The 12,342-nt window shown below is 39.9% G+C and overlaps 1 protein-coding gene across 2 annotated transcripts in view; it reads left to right on the plus strand.

The window, feature by feature from the left end:
* shox (shox homeobox) overlaps positions 1 to 2,557 on the plus strand; it is a 9,891-nt gene extending 7,334 nt beyond the window's left edge. For both annotated transcript variants that reach the window (XM_019859927.1, XM_019859928.1), the window contains exons 5-6: positions 1,897 to 2,109; positions 2,395 to 2,557. In XM_019859927.1, the coding sequence (XP_019715486.1) occupies positions 1,897 to 2,109; positions 2,395 to 2,484 (303 nt within the window). In that variant the 3' untranslated portion in view covers positions 2,485 to 2,557. The remainder of the gene's footprint in view (positions 1 to 1,896; positions 2,110 to 2,394) is intronic.
* The last annotated feature ends 9,785 nt before the right edge of the window (positions 2,558 to 12,342 follow it).

A 12,342-nucleotide genomic window follows, 5' to 3' on the forward strand; every position in this document is an offset into this window, starting at 1 on the left:
TTTTCATATATATATATATATATATATATATATATATAGTGTGTGTGTGTGTGTGTGTGTGTGTGTGTGTGTGTGTGTGTGTGTGTGTGCCGAAAAAAACTATATATTTTTTCTTATCATTTGTATATAGTATATTGGCCTCCACATCATGCAGTTTTCAGAAATACAATGTAAATGTCTATTCATAAAAAAACAAAAAAACAAAAAACAATCACTCCTTTGCATTCTGTTGCTGTGTACTGAAAAAAAAAAAAAGAAATCTTGAAATGTGTAATTTTTTGGGTTTCATCCGAAACAGCAAAAACAAATGTTCATCATGTTTTTTTGGTTTTGCGTGAGACAGTTGGACCACCTGTTTTTTGTTTAGGTGGTGCCGCCTCCCCCTAAGAAAGTGACTTAATGTAGTTTTTAATCAGTTCGTCACAATGTTTGTTTGCCCTTGAGGTGCGAAGCAACTCTAACTGGAAACAGTGTCGAACTGTCATTTTTATTTTCAGTATTTTAGGCTAAAAGAATTAAAAAAAAAACCCATATATGGTCAAGTTAAAGCTTCTATTTGGTTTGGAAAGGCAAAGCACAAAATAGTTTCCCACTTCTTCATGTGCCGTTTGAAACACATAAAAAATGGCAGTGTTGTCTTCTTCTGAAGTCAGCACGTTTTATTTTCACCTCCTTCTATTAGGAAATAATTGCCCAGAATGTGAAAAGGGATATGCCATGCTCTTTGTGGCCTTTTTTTTTTCTTTCTTTAATCCTCCTGCGCCGCCTTTGACTCAGGAATATGTCTGGATAAATATTTATAACTCCAAATATGTGAGTATCTTTTTAGTGCAAAAAATAGTTTATTGATGCAATCGAATGCATAATCAGCAGAACAAGATGGCGTATTTCAAGGGTATCACGGTGGACTGAATGAAGTCAAATATGTTCTGGGCCTCAGAAACACTGATTCTGGACAATGCAATTTCACATGTCAGAGTATGTTTGTGTGTGAAATGTGTGTTTGTAACAGTAAGAAAGGGAGGGCGAGAGAGAGAGAGAGAGAGAGAGAGAGAGAGAGAGAGAGAGAGACGTATGATTCATTAAGTTTTAGAATAAAAAAAAAAAACAAAAAGAGTGAAATGAAAGAAAACGGGTAATTGAGGTTACGTTTTAATTGCATCACAGTGTGAAACCTAATCTCATTGCACTCATCTTCAGGAAAAGCCACACTATGACAAATGTCCACAAAATAAAAGTGTATCATCACAGGTTGCATTGCACAAAGTTTTACATACACTAAACACACGCCCACACACTTGCTCCGGCTTTGCGGGATGGGATTCATTGTAATACTCAACTCCGCATTCAAAGTGCTGTACATGGAGCAAATTAACATATACAACAAACAGTAAAGCAAATCGGTAATAAAAACAGTAGAAAGCACCGAACAGCAAAACCAAGAACAATCTAAGTCATGCTGAATCAAATGCCAAAGAATACAAGTGAGTTTTGAGGCGGGTTTTGAAGATGGGCAGCGAGGAGGATAATACACACACCATATGAAAATATTCCAAGACAGTTTTTGTTTTTTGGATTTGAATCTGAAGCCCGGTCTAGCCCCTACATGGCCGTGGCCCACCTTAAAGCTTTGAAAAAAAACTATTTGCCTTACCACTTTTAGCAAAAAGCTGTGATGTAGCAGTAGAACACAATCATTGCTTGATGGATTGGTTTGGTGCCTTTAATAAATTCAAGAAAGCTGAAGAATTTCAAAGTTATATCTTTCCATTTGTTTGGATGCAGCCCTCGGAGAAGTCGAAACACTTCTCTCCTGAGTTAGAGACCTGTAACCAAGCAACCCTGGTTACAACTTGCATCATTTATTTAGTTTTATTTATTTCTTTGCTCTCGCAGGTTCAAGCGCAACTCCAGCTGGACGGCGTCGCCCACTCCCACCCCCACCTGCACCCGCACCTGGCCGCCCACGCCCCCTACTTGATGTTCCCGCCCCCTCCCTTTGGACTACCAATCGCCTCGCTGGCCGACTCGGCCTCGGCGGCGGCGGCGGTGGCGGCGGCCGCCAAAAGCAACAGCAAGAACTCCAGCATCGCCGACCTGCGACTCAAGGCAAGGAAACACGCCGAGGCCTCTCACACAAGACTGCGCCTGTGAAAGGGCCGTGAAACTCACAGATAAAACTAAACACAAACACTGAGCGAGAAAGTAGACGCGTCGGAGAATGTGTATGTTTTCTGGGGGGGAGGAACAGTCGGAGGAAGATTTTTTTGAACAAAAAGGGAGGAGGGGGAGCGAGAAAATTGTCACAAAAGACCAGCTGCCAAAACAAACCACTTTTCCAGCGAAGCGGTAATGAAATACCAATGAAGTCACCTTTTACTTTTCGCCCAACAGGCAGGACTTCTGCGGGGCCAGTGGCTCAGTCCACTCCAGGCACAGATCGCATCCCAGGGACCGTACAAACACATGTGGATGTCTGTCTGAGAGCCCGGCACACACTGAGGACTTTAGTGTCAATTACAGTGGCAGGCGACGGGCAATGTTGAGGACGGTTGAGTGGGTGGGTGTAGGAGGGGGAGGGGGGGGGCAACACTGGGGGCACAACTCCACACCCCACCCGTCCTGACCTCTTCTCTGCCGTTAACAAATTTATTTGCAACCACTGTGTCCGTGCATGGAGGCCTTCCTGCAAAGCTCGCCATTACTTTCACATACAACCCTGCCCCCAAAAGGCCCCGAACACCCGCTTCTCTTCTTCGTATGGACTTGTGATATAACAAAAGCAACAACTTCAACCTTTTTTCCGTTTTGTTTTGTTTATTGTTCTGGACTTCCTCCCGCTTCCTTCTCGGGCTTTTGTTTCTTTCTATCCCGGGTGAAGAAGTGAAGATCGCCTTTGCACTTCAGGTCTCGTATGTTGTGGGTGTTTACAAATGGCACTACAAGCAAGATGCTACTTTATTAAATTAAAGTGGGGGTGGGGTGGGGGGATTTGATCTGAGTCATATGTGATCCACAAAAAAAAAAAAAAAAGATGAAGGGTATAATTGCGTTGTACAGTGCCTAACAAATGTATTCGACCACCACCCAGCCCAAGGTTATAGCATAGCTGCCCTAATGTTGTTAAAAGCAGTGTGAGGAAGATCTTTAACCAAAAGGATATTTTTAACACTAAGATATCAAAGTTGAAGAAAAAAAGGTAAAACACATAATTATATATTGATGAAGAAGAAAAGCTGTGAACATTTTAACATTTGAATTTAGGTATGATTCATTTTGCCAAGTCTTCCCCCTCAAATTTATTGATAAAAAGTGAATTGTGCTCAGAAATTCCTCATTCCTCTTCAAACATGGAGAAATCTCTTCGTTATGCAGGATTTGGGTTCTTTTTGGCGGTCAAATACATTTGTTAAGCAGTACGTTTCTATTTTCGAAAATTTTTTTTGTAATTCTGAAAAATATGAAGGCATCAGTAAAACTGAAATGCAATGGTGTGCAGTTTAAGTGCAATACTGTAAATAGCGAAAAAATGTTAAACAGCGAGCAGTTAGTCGATAAAGAGAGGCGATGATGTTACGTTGTTTTTTTTTTCATGCACTGTTGGGAGTTTCGACTTGCCGTCCGGTTTTTTTCGAGGCGGCGTGTACATTTTGTCGCATTGGAGAACGACAGGGTGCCATATTTCGCGTAAACTCCAGCGTGTTCAGCTGAAATGACATTCATGACGACTTACAAAACGCAGCCGTGACATCTGAACCAAGTGGTTGTTTACAAAACGATTAGCTTTACTTTGCATGTTGTGTGTGTGTGACATTCATCGTTAATTTGCCAAAATATTTTGGATTATGACTCTTGTTTTCCAAACTACTGTCAGAGCTCCGGTCCTCGCAAGGGCTACGTACCCCGCCCACTTACTTTCTGTTCAACGCTCATTACAAATTGTTCATGTCTCAATCTTAAATTAACATTTGCGTGTTTTATTTATTATTCCTGTCCGAAAGTCTTTGAAAAATGAAAGAGTTGAACTACGACTGACTATTTTTACCTTGCTTTTGTTTTGCATTAACTTTTTTTTTTTTTTTTTTTTTGTTTTTTTTTTTTTAATGAATCGGGGGTTTGGCTGTGGTGCATTGTCCTGAGAGGAAGAAAAACAAAAACAAAAAAACAACCCCCCCCACCAAAAAAAAAAAAAAAGACTTCATGTAGCGTGTCCAAGTTTACAAACTTCAGGGATGGTTGAATTTTAAAAACGGAATTTGTTGTGACAATGCTTATTTCATTTGTTAGCATGCTTAAACATGAACCATGTTTGTTTGTTTGTTTTTGCCCCATTCCCTTTTTGAGTCACAAAATATGAATGTACATCTTGTACAAGTAAACTATCAATAAAGTTATAAATATTTGTACCCCAGTGTTACAATACTTGACACGGAAGTTGTTTTGACTACATTTATTTGGTTGATTAAATGGAAATCATTTTTGGAGTTGTTCATTTATGTACGTATTTCCGATCTATTTTAAATATGAATTTTTGAGTTGATCATTTTGATCAGAATAATATTGCCCAGAGCAGTTTTCACATTTGTGTATGCAGCTCAGCCTTCAATGGCTGATATCACATTCATTTTTATTTTTAAGTTTACTTGCTAGTAAATAAAAAGTCGCTCTGTTGGTTGATTTTTCCGTAATTACTTCAAAATGACTCAGCAATCAATTTCACACAATCGACCAAATTCTTAGTAATCAATTAACTGATTATAACGCACTTCCCGACTGGTTATCGTGGGTGCATATTTCTGGGATGCAAATTGACATTTTGAATATTTTGGGTCTTTTCCCACCTGTGGCTCGTTATTGGTCCCGAGTTAAAAGTCTGCGTTTTTTTGATCTGGTGGAGAAAATGGAGCAGCAATGAAATCCAGATGCTGCTTGTTCCAAAAGATCGGCAAATTGTTTCGCCCCTCCTGCACACGCTGCATCGTACGGCCGCTGATTATGCAAAGTGGGGCCTTAGCGTGCCCAAATAGAAGCTCCGACCCGAGTAGGAGGAATTGGGTACAAGATGTGTAATCTTCTCCGAGGCTCGTGCGCAAGCTGGACCCGCTTGGCGCCGAGAACTATCTTTGAGACACGGAGAGGTTTCAATTCACCGCCACGCTTGAATCGCCACACCTTTCGTTCTACCAAAAACAGTTGGCCTGCAATTTTTTTTTTTTCCTGGAGTATTAGCTTCCTCTGGGAGCTTAATTCCAGATGTGTGTACACAAAGTAATTACACCATGTGGTATAGGGGACTATTGTCCGAACCCCTTGTGCAGAAATTAGCCCAAATGGCGTCGTGTTGAGTGCAGTAACCCCCTCCAGAAGGTTGCTGTGCATTTAATTTGTACCGCCGCGTTCATACATCAAGATTGAGTGATATAGTCGCAGACTGATGGCTCTGCATTTAGCCGGCGGCCGGGGCCCGCGTCTGGAAATAACAGCATCCTTTTATGTGTGCTAATAATTAGCACGCGGCCATCCATCACGCCGCAATGAGCCCTGGCTGCTTTGTCAACATGTTGCAGCGCGTACAGCTGTTTGTGTTGGCCACAAGTGATAAACGCACGATAATGCAACAACGGCAATTGGTTGCAGTCAACTAACTTGTACTCCATAGGCGGCCCTCGAATATTAATACGATACCAAATCTGCACAATAAAAGAAAAAAATTCAAATGTATCTTTAGGTTTACCTATTTTTGACGGATTATACACACGGTACAACAATTATTTTTACTGCTTGTTTTCTGAGAGTATAAATCCGTTTTATCCATTCCATCATTGCTGGTCAGGCCAACAGACAATTGTGCTCCTAAGTGATCCATATTAGGTCTAAAGTTCATATTTATGTCAACAACTTTGCACATGCTGCACAAAATTCCACTACACTGTACACCCGTCCTCTGATTCTCCAGCTCCTCATTGACTAATGCATTTGTCTTAATTACAGCCTCGTTTAAGGAGCGTCCAGCAGACTTTCGCTGGTCCGCATCTGCTTTTAAACACAAAGGAAACAAAATGTTATTGTTTTTAAACCCGTTCAGGGACAGCGTTTAATACAGTGGACGGCTTACCATGTTATCAGGTTACAGGGTGCATGAAAGGGTTAATTTTGTCCCTTCAAAATGTCCTCTTTTGATAGCACTGAGATAGATTTTGTCATCTGCACCTACAAGTGTTTCGGGTATCTGGTATCTACTTTTGGCTCACGTTGAGAAGTCAAGTACTGTAAACAATGAATGTGAATAGGATTCAAATAAAAGCGAACAAAAGAATCTTGCTGGTGGGCAGACGACGATAAAGCCATGGTGTCCAACAGGTGTCAAATTGGTGAGATACAAAAAAAATGTGGAACCATCAAAAGCTAAAATTTAGATACGTGATTTATACCATGCTGAGATGTCAAATACAATAACAAAACAGCTAGAAATTTAAATAGGATCCAAATGTATGTGACCTGTCTTTTCAGCACAAAAGAAAGCTTGACGTCGGACTGCCTACTACCAATCCGTGGTAGACATTCTGTTTTCACCAGCAGGACAAAAATCTGTCCTATTTTCATCAAAAGTGAAGCTACAATGTTGGGCCACATTGAGGTGCCAGATACTGTAATAAACATGAAAGTGACCTGTGTTTAAGACATAAAAGAAATCTGCCTGCTGGATGGAAAACTATGAATCCTTTTGCTTAACTGTGGGATCAAAAAATGGAAGAAATACTGTCCACATTATTGTTGGTACACATTGACATCTCCAAACGTAATTTAAATGAAATACAAATGAAACTGTGGACTGTTTTTCTCTGCACCCAAAATCTCGGCAGTGGACAGAAAAGTATGTATTCAGGTTTCCCATGGTTTGATGAAAATTTCTTTGAATTTATAAACTAAGCATAAAAATGAAAGAAAATCGCCTCTGCAATAGACAAGGAATCCGCAGCATCCCCCGAGGGATACAATTCACCTTTGGATTAATTGTCACTGCGTGTTTGTGGTTCACCGTCCTCCTTCCTCCTGTTGACCCGACTTATCCGTGTTTATCCCCCGCTTAAATTACGATGGACTCTTTTTTTTTTTTCCTTTTTCCGTATGTTGACCGTTTGAGGTCATCGGGGGCTAAAGCTCGCTCCGTCCGGATTGTGCAGAGTCGCGGCGGTCTGAGCCTCGTTGCTACGCCGCCAAGCCTACCGGAGGAGGGTGGGTCAAGTGCTGCGGGGTCACGTGGAAATAGTTTTTATCACATTTCATTCGGCTAATCCTCTTTGAAATGTCACACACAACTATGATCAGTCGGAATGCAGCCTGGAAAGAAAAGCTTTGCCAGGCGCTAGCGTGAAGGGAGGGCCGTGGAAGGGGGGTGGGGGTGCGTTAAGAATTTTTATCAACAACTTTGGCGGCTACTTGAGACGTCAAACGCGACCGTCCGTTTGGTTTAGCAGAAAGTTTTTCCCTCCGAGCCTCCTGAAATCACATGTAAATCCACTTCCGGCAGCTTGAAGTGAAGCCACCCAGAGAAAGCTCAGCTGAAAACAATCGAGCTCAAGTGCTGAAGTCAGCCGGTTCAAAGGCCGCCTTTCATCCCCCCGCCCCCCACCAGCGCGACCCCTCCGCTCGTTTGTTTGGCCGAGCTTCGCCGGCTAATGCTCGCCAACCTATCCGCAGTCGTCAATAGTGCGGAACGATATTAAAACCAACATTTTAAGTCTGGGTCAACACCTCGTCTCCCGCGCGCAGCTGAGGTGCAAAGTGTCAAGAATTTTCACGTTGAAAATTGAGCAAAGCGAGCGGGGGATGGAAGCAAGAGAGGGGGAATTAAGTTCACATTCCGTTGGGCCATTTATGCCACTCGCACGATAAGCACGTTGTTTTCATTTCCAGACATCACTTTTGTGTCGCTGTATTGTCGCCGTTTGATGTGATTGCGTTCTGTTGTATTATTGTTATTATGCATTAAAAGCGCTTTGCTACGGCTGCAGCTGTTGGGAAAGCGCGACATAAATCAAGATGCATTGTATCGTATTGGAACCTGGAAAGATATTGTCGATGTCGTTCTTTCGGCGCTTACGCATTCTTTTCATGTGAGTTTTGCGAGAGCTTTCGGGAGGTTGTCATTTGAGATATTAAGCCAAATGAAGGTTCTGCGAGTACGCGTGTGTTAAACGTCTCCTTGATCAGCTTATTGCTTTGTATAGACCTTAATAAGTCACATGTAGTACCTTGAAATTCAATAAATGGTTGCCAGTCAAGAAGGAAAGATAAATATAAAAATGAGAAAGGTGTAATTTCAAATATTATTATGAAACACCAATGGTAAACTCAAAGCCCGGGGGCCAGAATCGGCCCGCCACATCGCTATTTGTGGCACACTGAAGCACATGAAGTGTGTCTACTTCCTTTTCTTGCTAAATGAATTGATTTTTTATATTTGGCCGAAGTGAGCATTTTTGTCTTTCCTTTTCCAGATATTTTCAACTGATTGAAATCAATTGCAATCTGGGGCAATTGTGTGTTTCTAATTTCATTTGGTGACTACACATTCATATGGTTTTCATAACTACAATGCTGTCCAAATGAGTTTGGCGTCCCCCCCCCCCCCAAAAAAAAATCAAAGAACACCACTTCTAAGAAATGCAACGCCTCTCCACGTATGACTCTTATTTGTATGTATTTATTTTTTTTTTGGAAAGATGCATTTTTAAAAAAAATGACGTCATCAGAGCAGAATGATTGTTGATGGTTACACTCATTTGGAAACAGTTCCTAAGAAAATATGGCAACGTTTTATGTGTTCCCTTTATTTTTTTGAGCAGAACATTTAGAAAAAGGTGATGCAAAATTAAAAGAAATGTTTTGCAGTTTAAACCAGTGAGCTAATGCTTTTTAATCTAACCAAATATGAAGTAATTAAATATTCATACCTTGTATCATTACAAGGTATGTTTACTTTCAACTTTATGCGACTGCAATCCTACAGGCAGAGTAAAATGATCAGCAAAAAAGTAGAAAAAGTAGCTAAGAAAGAGAGTGAAATAGAAGCTATTGCTTCATCTTGCGTTGGATCACTTTCACTTACAAAAAAAAATAAAGTACGGGTCGATCTTCTATTATTCATAATTATCACGAGATATTCCTATCTTATATGCAAACATTTAAACGGCTGAATTCCAATGAGTTTCAGAAGAGTGTATTACTCAGAGACAGTTGGTGAAAAATGTCTTGATTCATTTTGAAGAGTTCAGTGGTTTTAAGAAGTCCACTTCTCATCTTTTTGTTTAAAATTATCCAAGTTGAACCCGTTATTTTAAAAACAAAATGAACCCGTGGAAAACAATCATGACATATTAATGTGATCAATAATCCTGAGCAAACATTAAATTGGATTCCCGGTCCGGGGTCGGTGGGTTGCGGTGTGTGCACGGGGGGATGGCGGGGTGGGGGCTGTTTATGCACGGCCTTGCTGACTGCACGCTTCTGTCGAACCCGCAAACACTTTGAGCTCATATTTGTGAGGTATCGTTTGCAAAGCGAGTGAGCGCATGTTGAAAAATTGCAGAAGATGTCGACATTTGCGGAATAGCGAGGCAGGTTTGCTGCGAGGTCCAGGATTAGCGTGAAGAGAAGCAGCAGCTGGAAAATGCAGGGACGCTTTAAAAAACAAAAAAAAAGGCTTTTATCGCAGTTAGTGCTGCCCAAGTTGACCATTTAAATGAAAACATGCTACGCTGAGACAAAACCTTGGGTATCTCCAGACATTATGTTGTTCCTTTCAGTTATTGCCCACTCTGGTTTAGCCTTGTATAAGTCACTGGTACTACTTTCCAAAGGTTTGCTAATTGAAGCTAGTCATTATTCATCAGTTTGCTAACTCTTTGTAAAGCTGTAATAATAATAATAAGCATGGAATGAGTCATTCAGTGAAACCAGCAAAGGTGACCTTGCCACAAAGCGACATAGTGTTGAATGCAGATATTAGTTTTTCGTTTTTCTATTTGTTAAGTGTTTATAACATAATTATAATCATGTTGACGAAACATTTATGAAGGCGTAAGATTATTAAGGCTCTCTGAATTGTTGAAAAAAAATATTCATATTCTTTATTAAGGGTTTATAAAATTATTGCTAACCTTTTTGTAAAAATAACAATAAATGCTTATAGGTCAATAACGTGTTATAAATATTAATAGAGTGTTGCAACAATTTATTAACCCTAAAACAAGTTACACTTGTTATGGCTTTGCAGGTGTTAACAAATTGTTCTAATGGTCTCTTAATGCTTTATAAAGTGTTTATCACGTGCTTGTTAAATTATTGATGAACGGTTGACGAAACTTCAACACGGGCACAATAATCAGGGCTTTGTTTGTTTTCCAAATGGGATTATTGTAAAATAAGGTGTTATAGGATTGACATCATTGTTCAACTTTTGATATACTGGCGAATAAGCAAAATAGTGAGCTAACAGTAGTTTGAATTTGCAAAATGGCGAGACACAAACATGTAGTGTTGAAAACTTATGTTAATTCTTTACAGGGCATTTATAACGTGATTATAAAGTATTTAATGATCCTGTGGCAGCTAAGTTAAAAAAAAAAAAAAAAGATTTGCTTTTGAGCACTATTGCAATGTCCAATGAAAAATAAAACGTGAAAGCAACAATTTCATTCATATTTATAAAATGTGACCAGTTGTGTGGAAGACCACACTTTAAGATATATACGTGAAACTACTTCTCACTTTCCCACACAACCCAACGGCCACCCCACAAAAATATTGATAACAAAAAGCATCCCATTTACTAAGCAATAAAATAAGTTGTTTTTTGTGTCGGTGGCATTTAAAAAAAAAATGAAGACCTTTGAACAAGATTTCAAATTTCATTTCTGAAGCTAATTTGAGCCTTGAATTAGGACTTGTTTGAAAAACGTTCTCATAATTTCACCGCAATTGTGTTGAATTTGACTCATTTTTACCACGTCAGACGACGGCTGTCATGCCGGGCGGCCATTTTAAAAGTCTGTGCAACATTGCAACCATTCACACAGCAATTGGCTGAACTGTTAATGAAAAAGCAAACAGGCCACCGCTGCAATTTGCCAGAGGAAAGCTTAGCAATTGGTCTGCTTGTTTACTCTGCAGCGTTCCCACCTGACATGCAAGCAACACTTGAGGAAAAAATAATTATCCGTCATTTCCACTCCCAATGCATTTGGATGCTAATGAAAGCAACTTTCCGCCCGCTAATAACATGGAAGAATGCAAATATGGAGCAGAATTTTTATATATTTTTTTGCTGTGATCAAAACTGTGGGATGGTTTGTTTTTAGGGGACATCAAATTGTAACTTAGTTTTGATTTTGAAAATAAAAATAAAAATGGGGATATTATCATGAGTCATCCATTGCATAGCTTCAAAATGCTCTTAAGTGGACAAAAAAAAAAAAAAAGGAGCTTCTTTTGGTCAAGATTGTTTGCAGGAAAGAAAATACATAAAAATGAGGTCCGCGCTTCACAGCGAGTAGTAATAACAAGAAACCGCAACGTTTCCAACGTCAAATGGCTTGTTTGGTATGGCTTGCAAATGTCTTGGAATATATTAGTTTCGATATGGAGTTTTGAACTTGAGACTTAGGCAAAACAAATACACGAAAATCTGGACATGATAGCGGGTCTTCGACATTGTGGCAGCATCCATTCAACCGATTAACTTTGAACAATACACCAAACTTGATGCAATAAAACGGAAGGGCGATCATATAAAGCCATCGTCGTTGAGAGCTGTGGTCATTTTCCATTCAACTTACTCCAAACTGGAACACACTTCAAACAAAGTACGTGTTTAAGAGGAACTGGATCGAGACAAATTGGACCAAAAAAAAAAAACAAGAAAAAAAAACATGTCAAACAGTCCATGATGAAAGACGGACATTTATTGACTTTAGAGTCTAAAGTTTAGACGATAAAACGGACCTTTGCATGAGTGTCACACATGCAAGTGCTTCAAACCACAAAGTTTTCAGGCAAATCTTTTTCTGAGCTAGCTTGCTTAATTCTCAACCGTACAATTTAGTGTCTTGCGACAGTTTCCGCCAAGTTAACCCTTTCAGGGACAGCTTATGATGTTATCAAGTTATCATTATTGGTGCATGGAAGGGTTAATATGAGTCCAGACTGCATAATTGCAAGCATTCTATGTTTTGACCAATTGCCAGTGAATGACAAATATTTGCAGTTTGATTACTAGAGACACTGTGAATTTTTAATCCCGCTTCCTTCCGTCACTTCAGAACAGACATTCATCGTGAT

Source organism: Hippocampus comes, unplaced genomic scaffold (assembly GCF_001891065.2).
Source record: "Hippocampus comes isolate QL1 unplaced genomic scaffold, H_comes_QL1_v1.1 scaffold39, whole genome shotgun sequence".
NCBI lineage: Eukaryota > Metazoa > Chordata > Actinopteri > Syngnathiformes > Syngnathidae > Hippocampus > Hippocampus comes.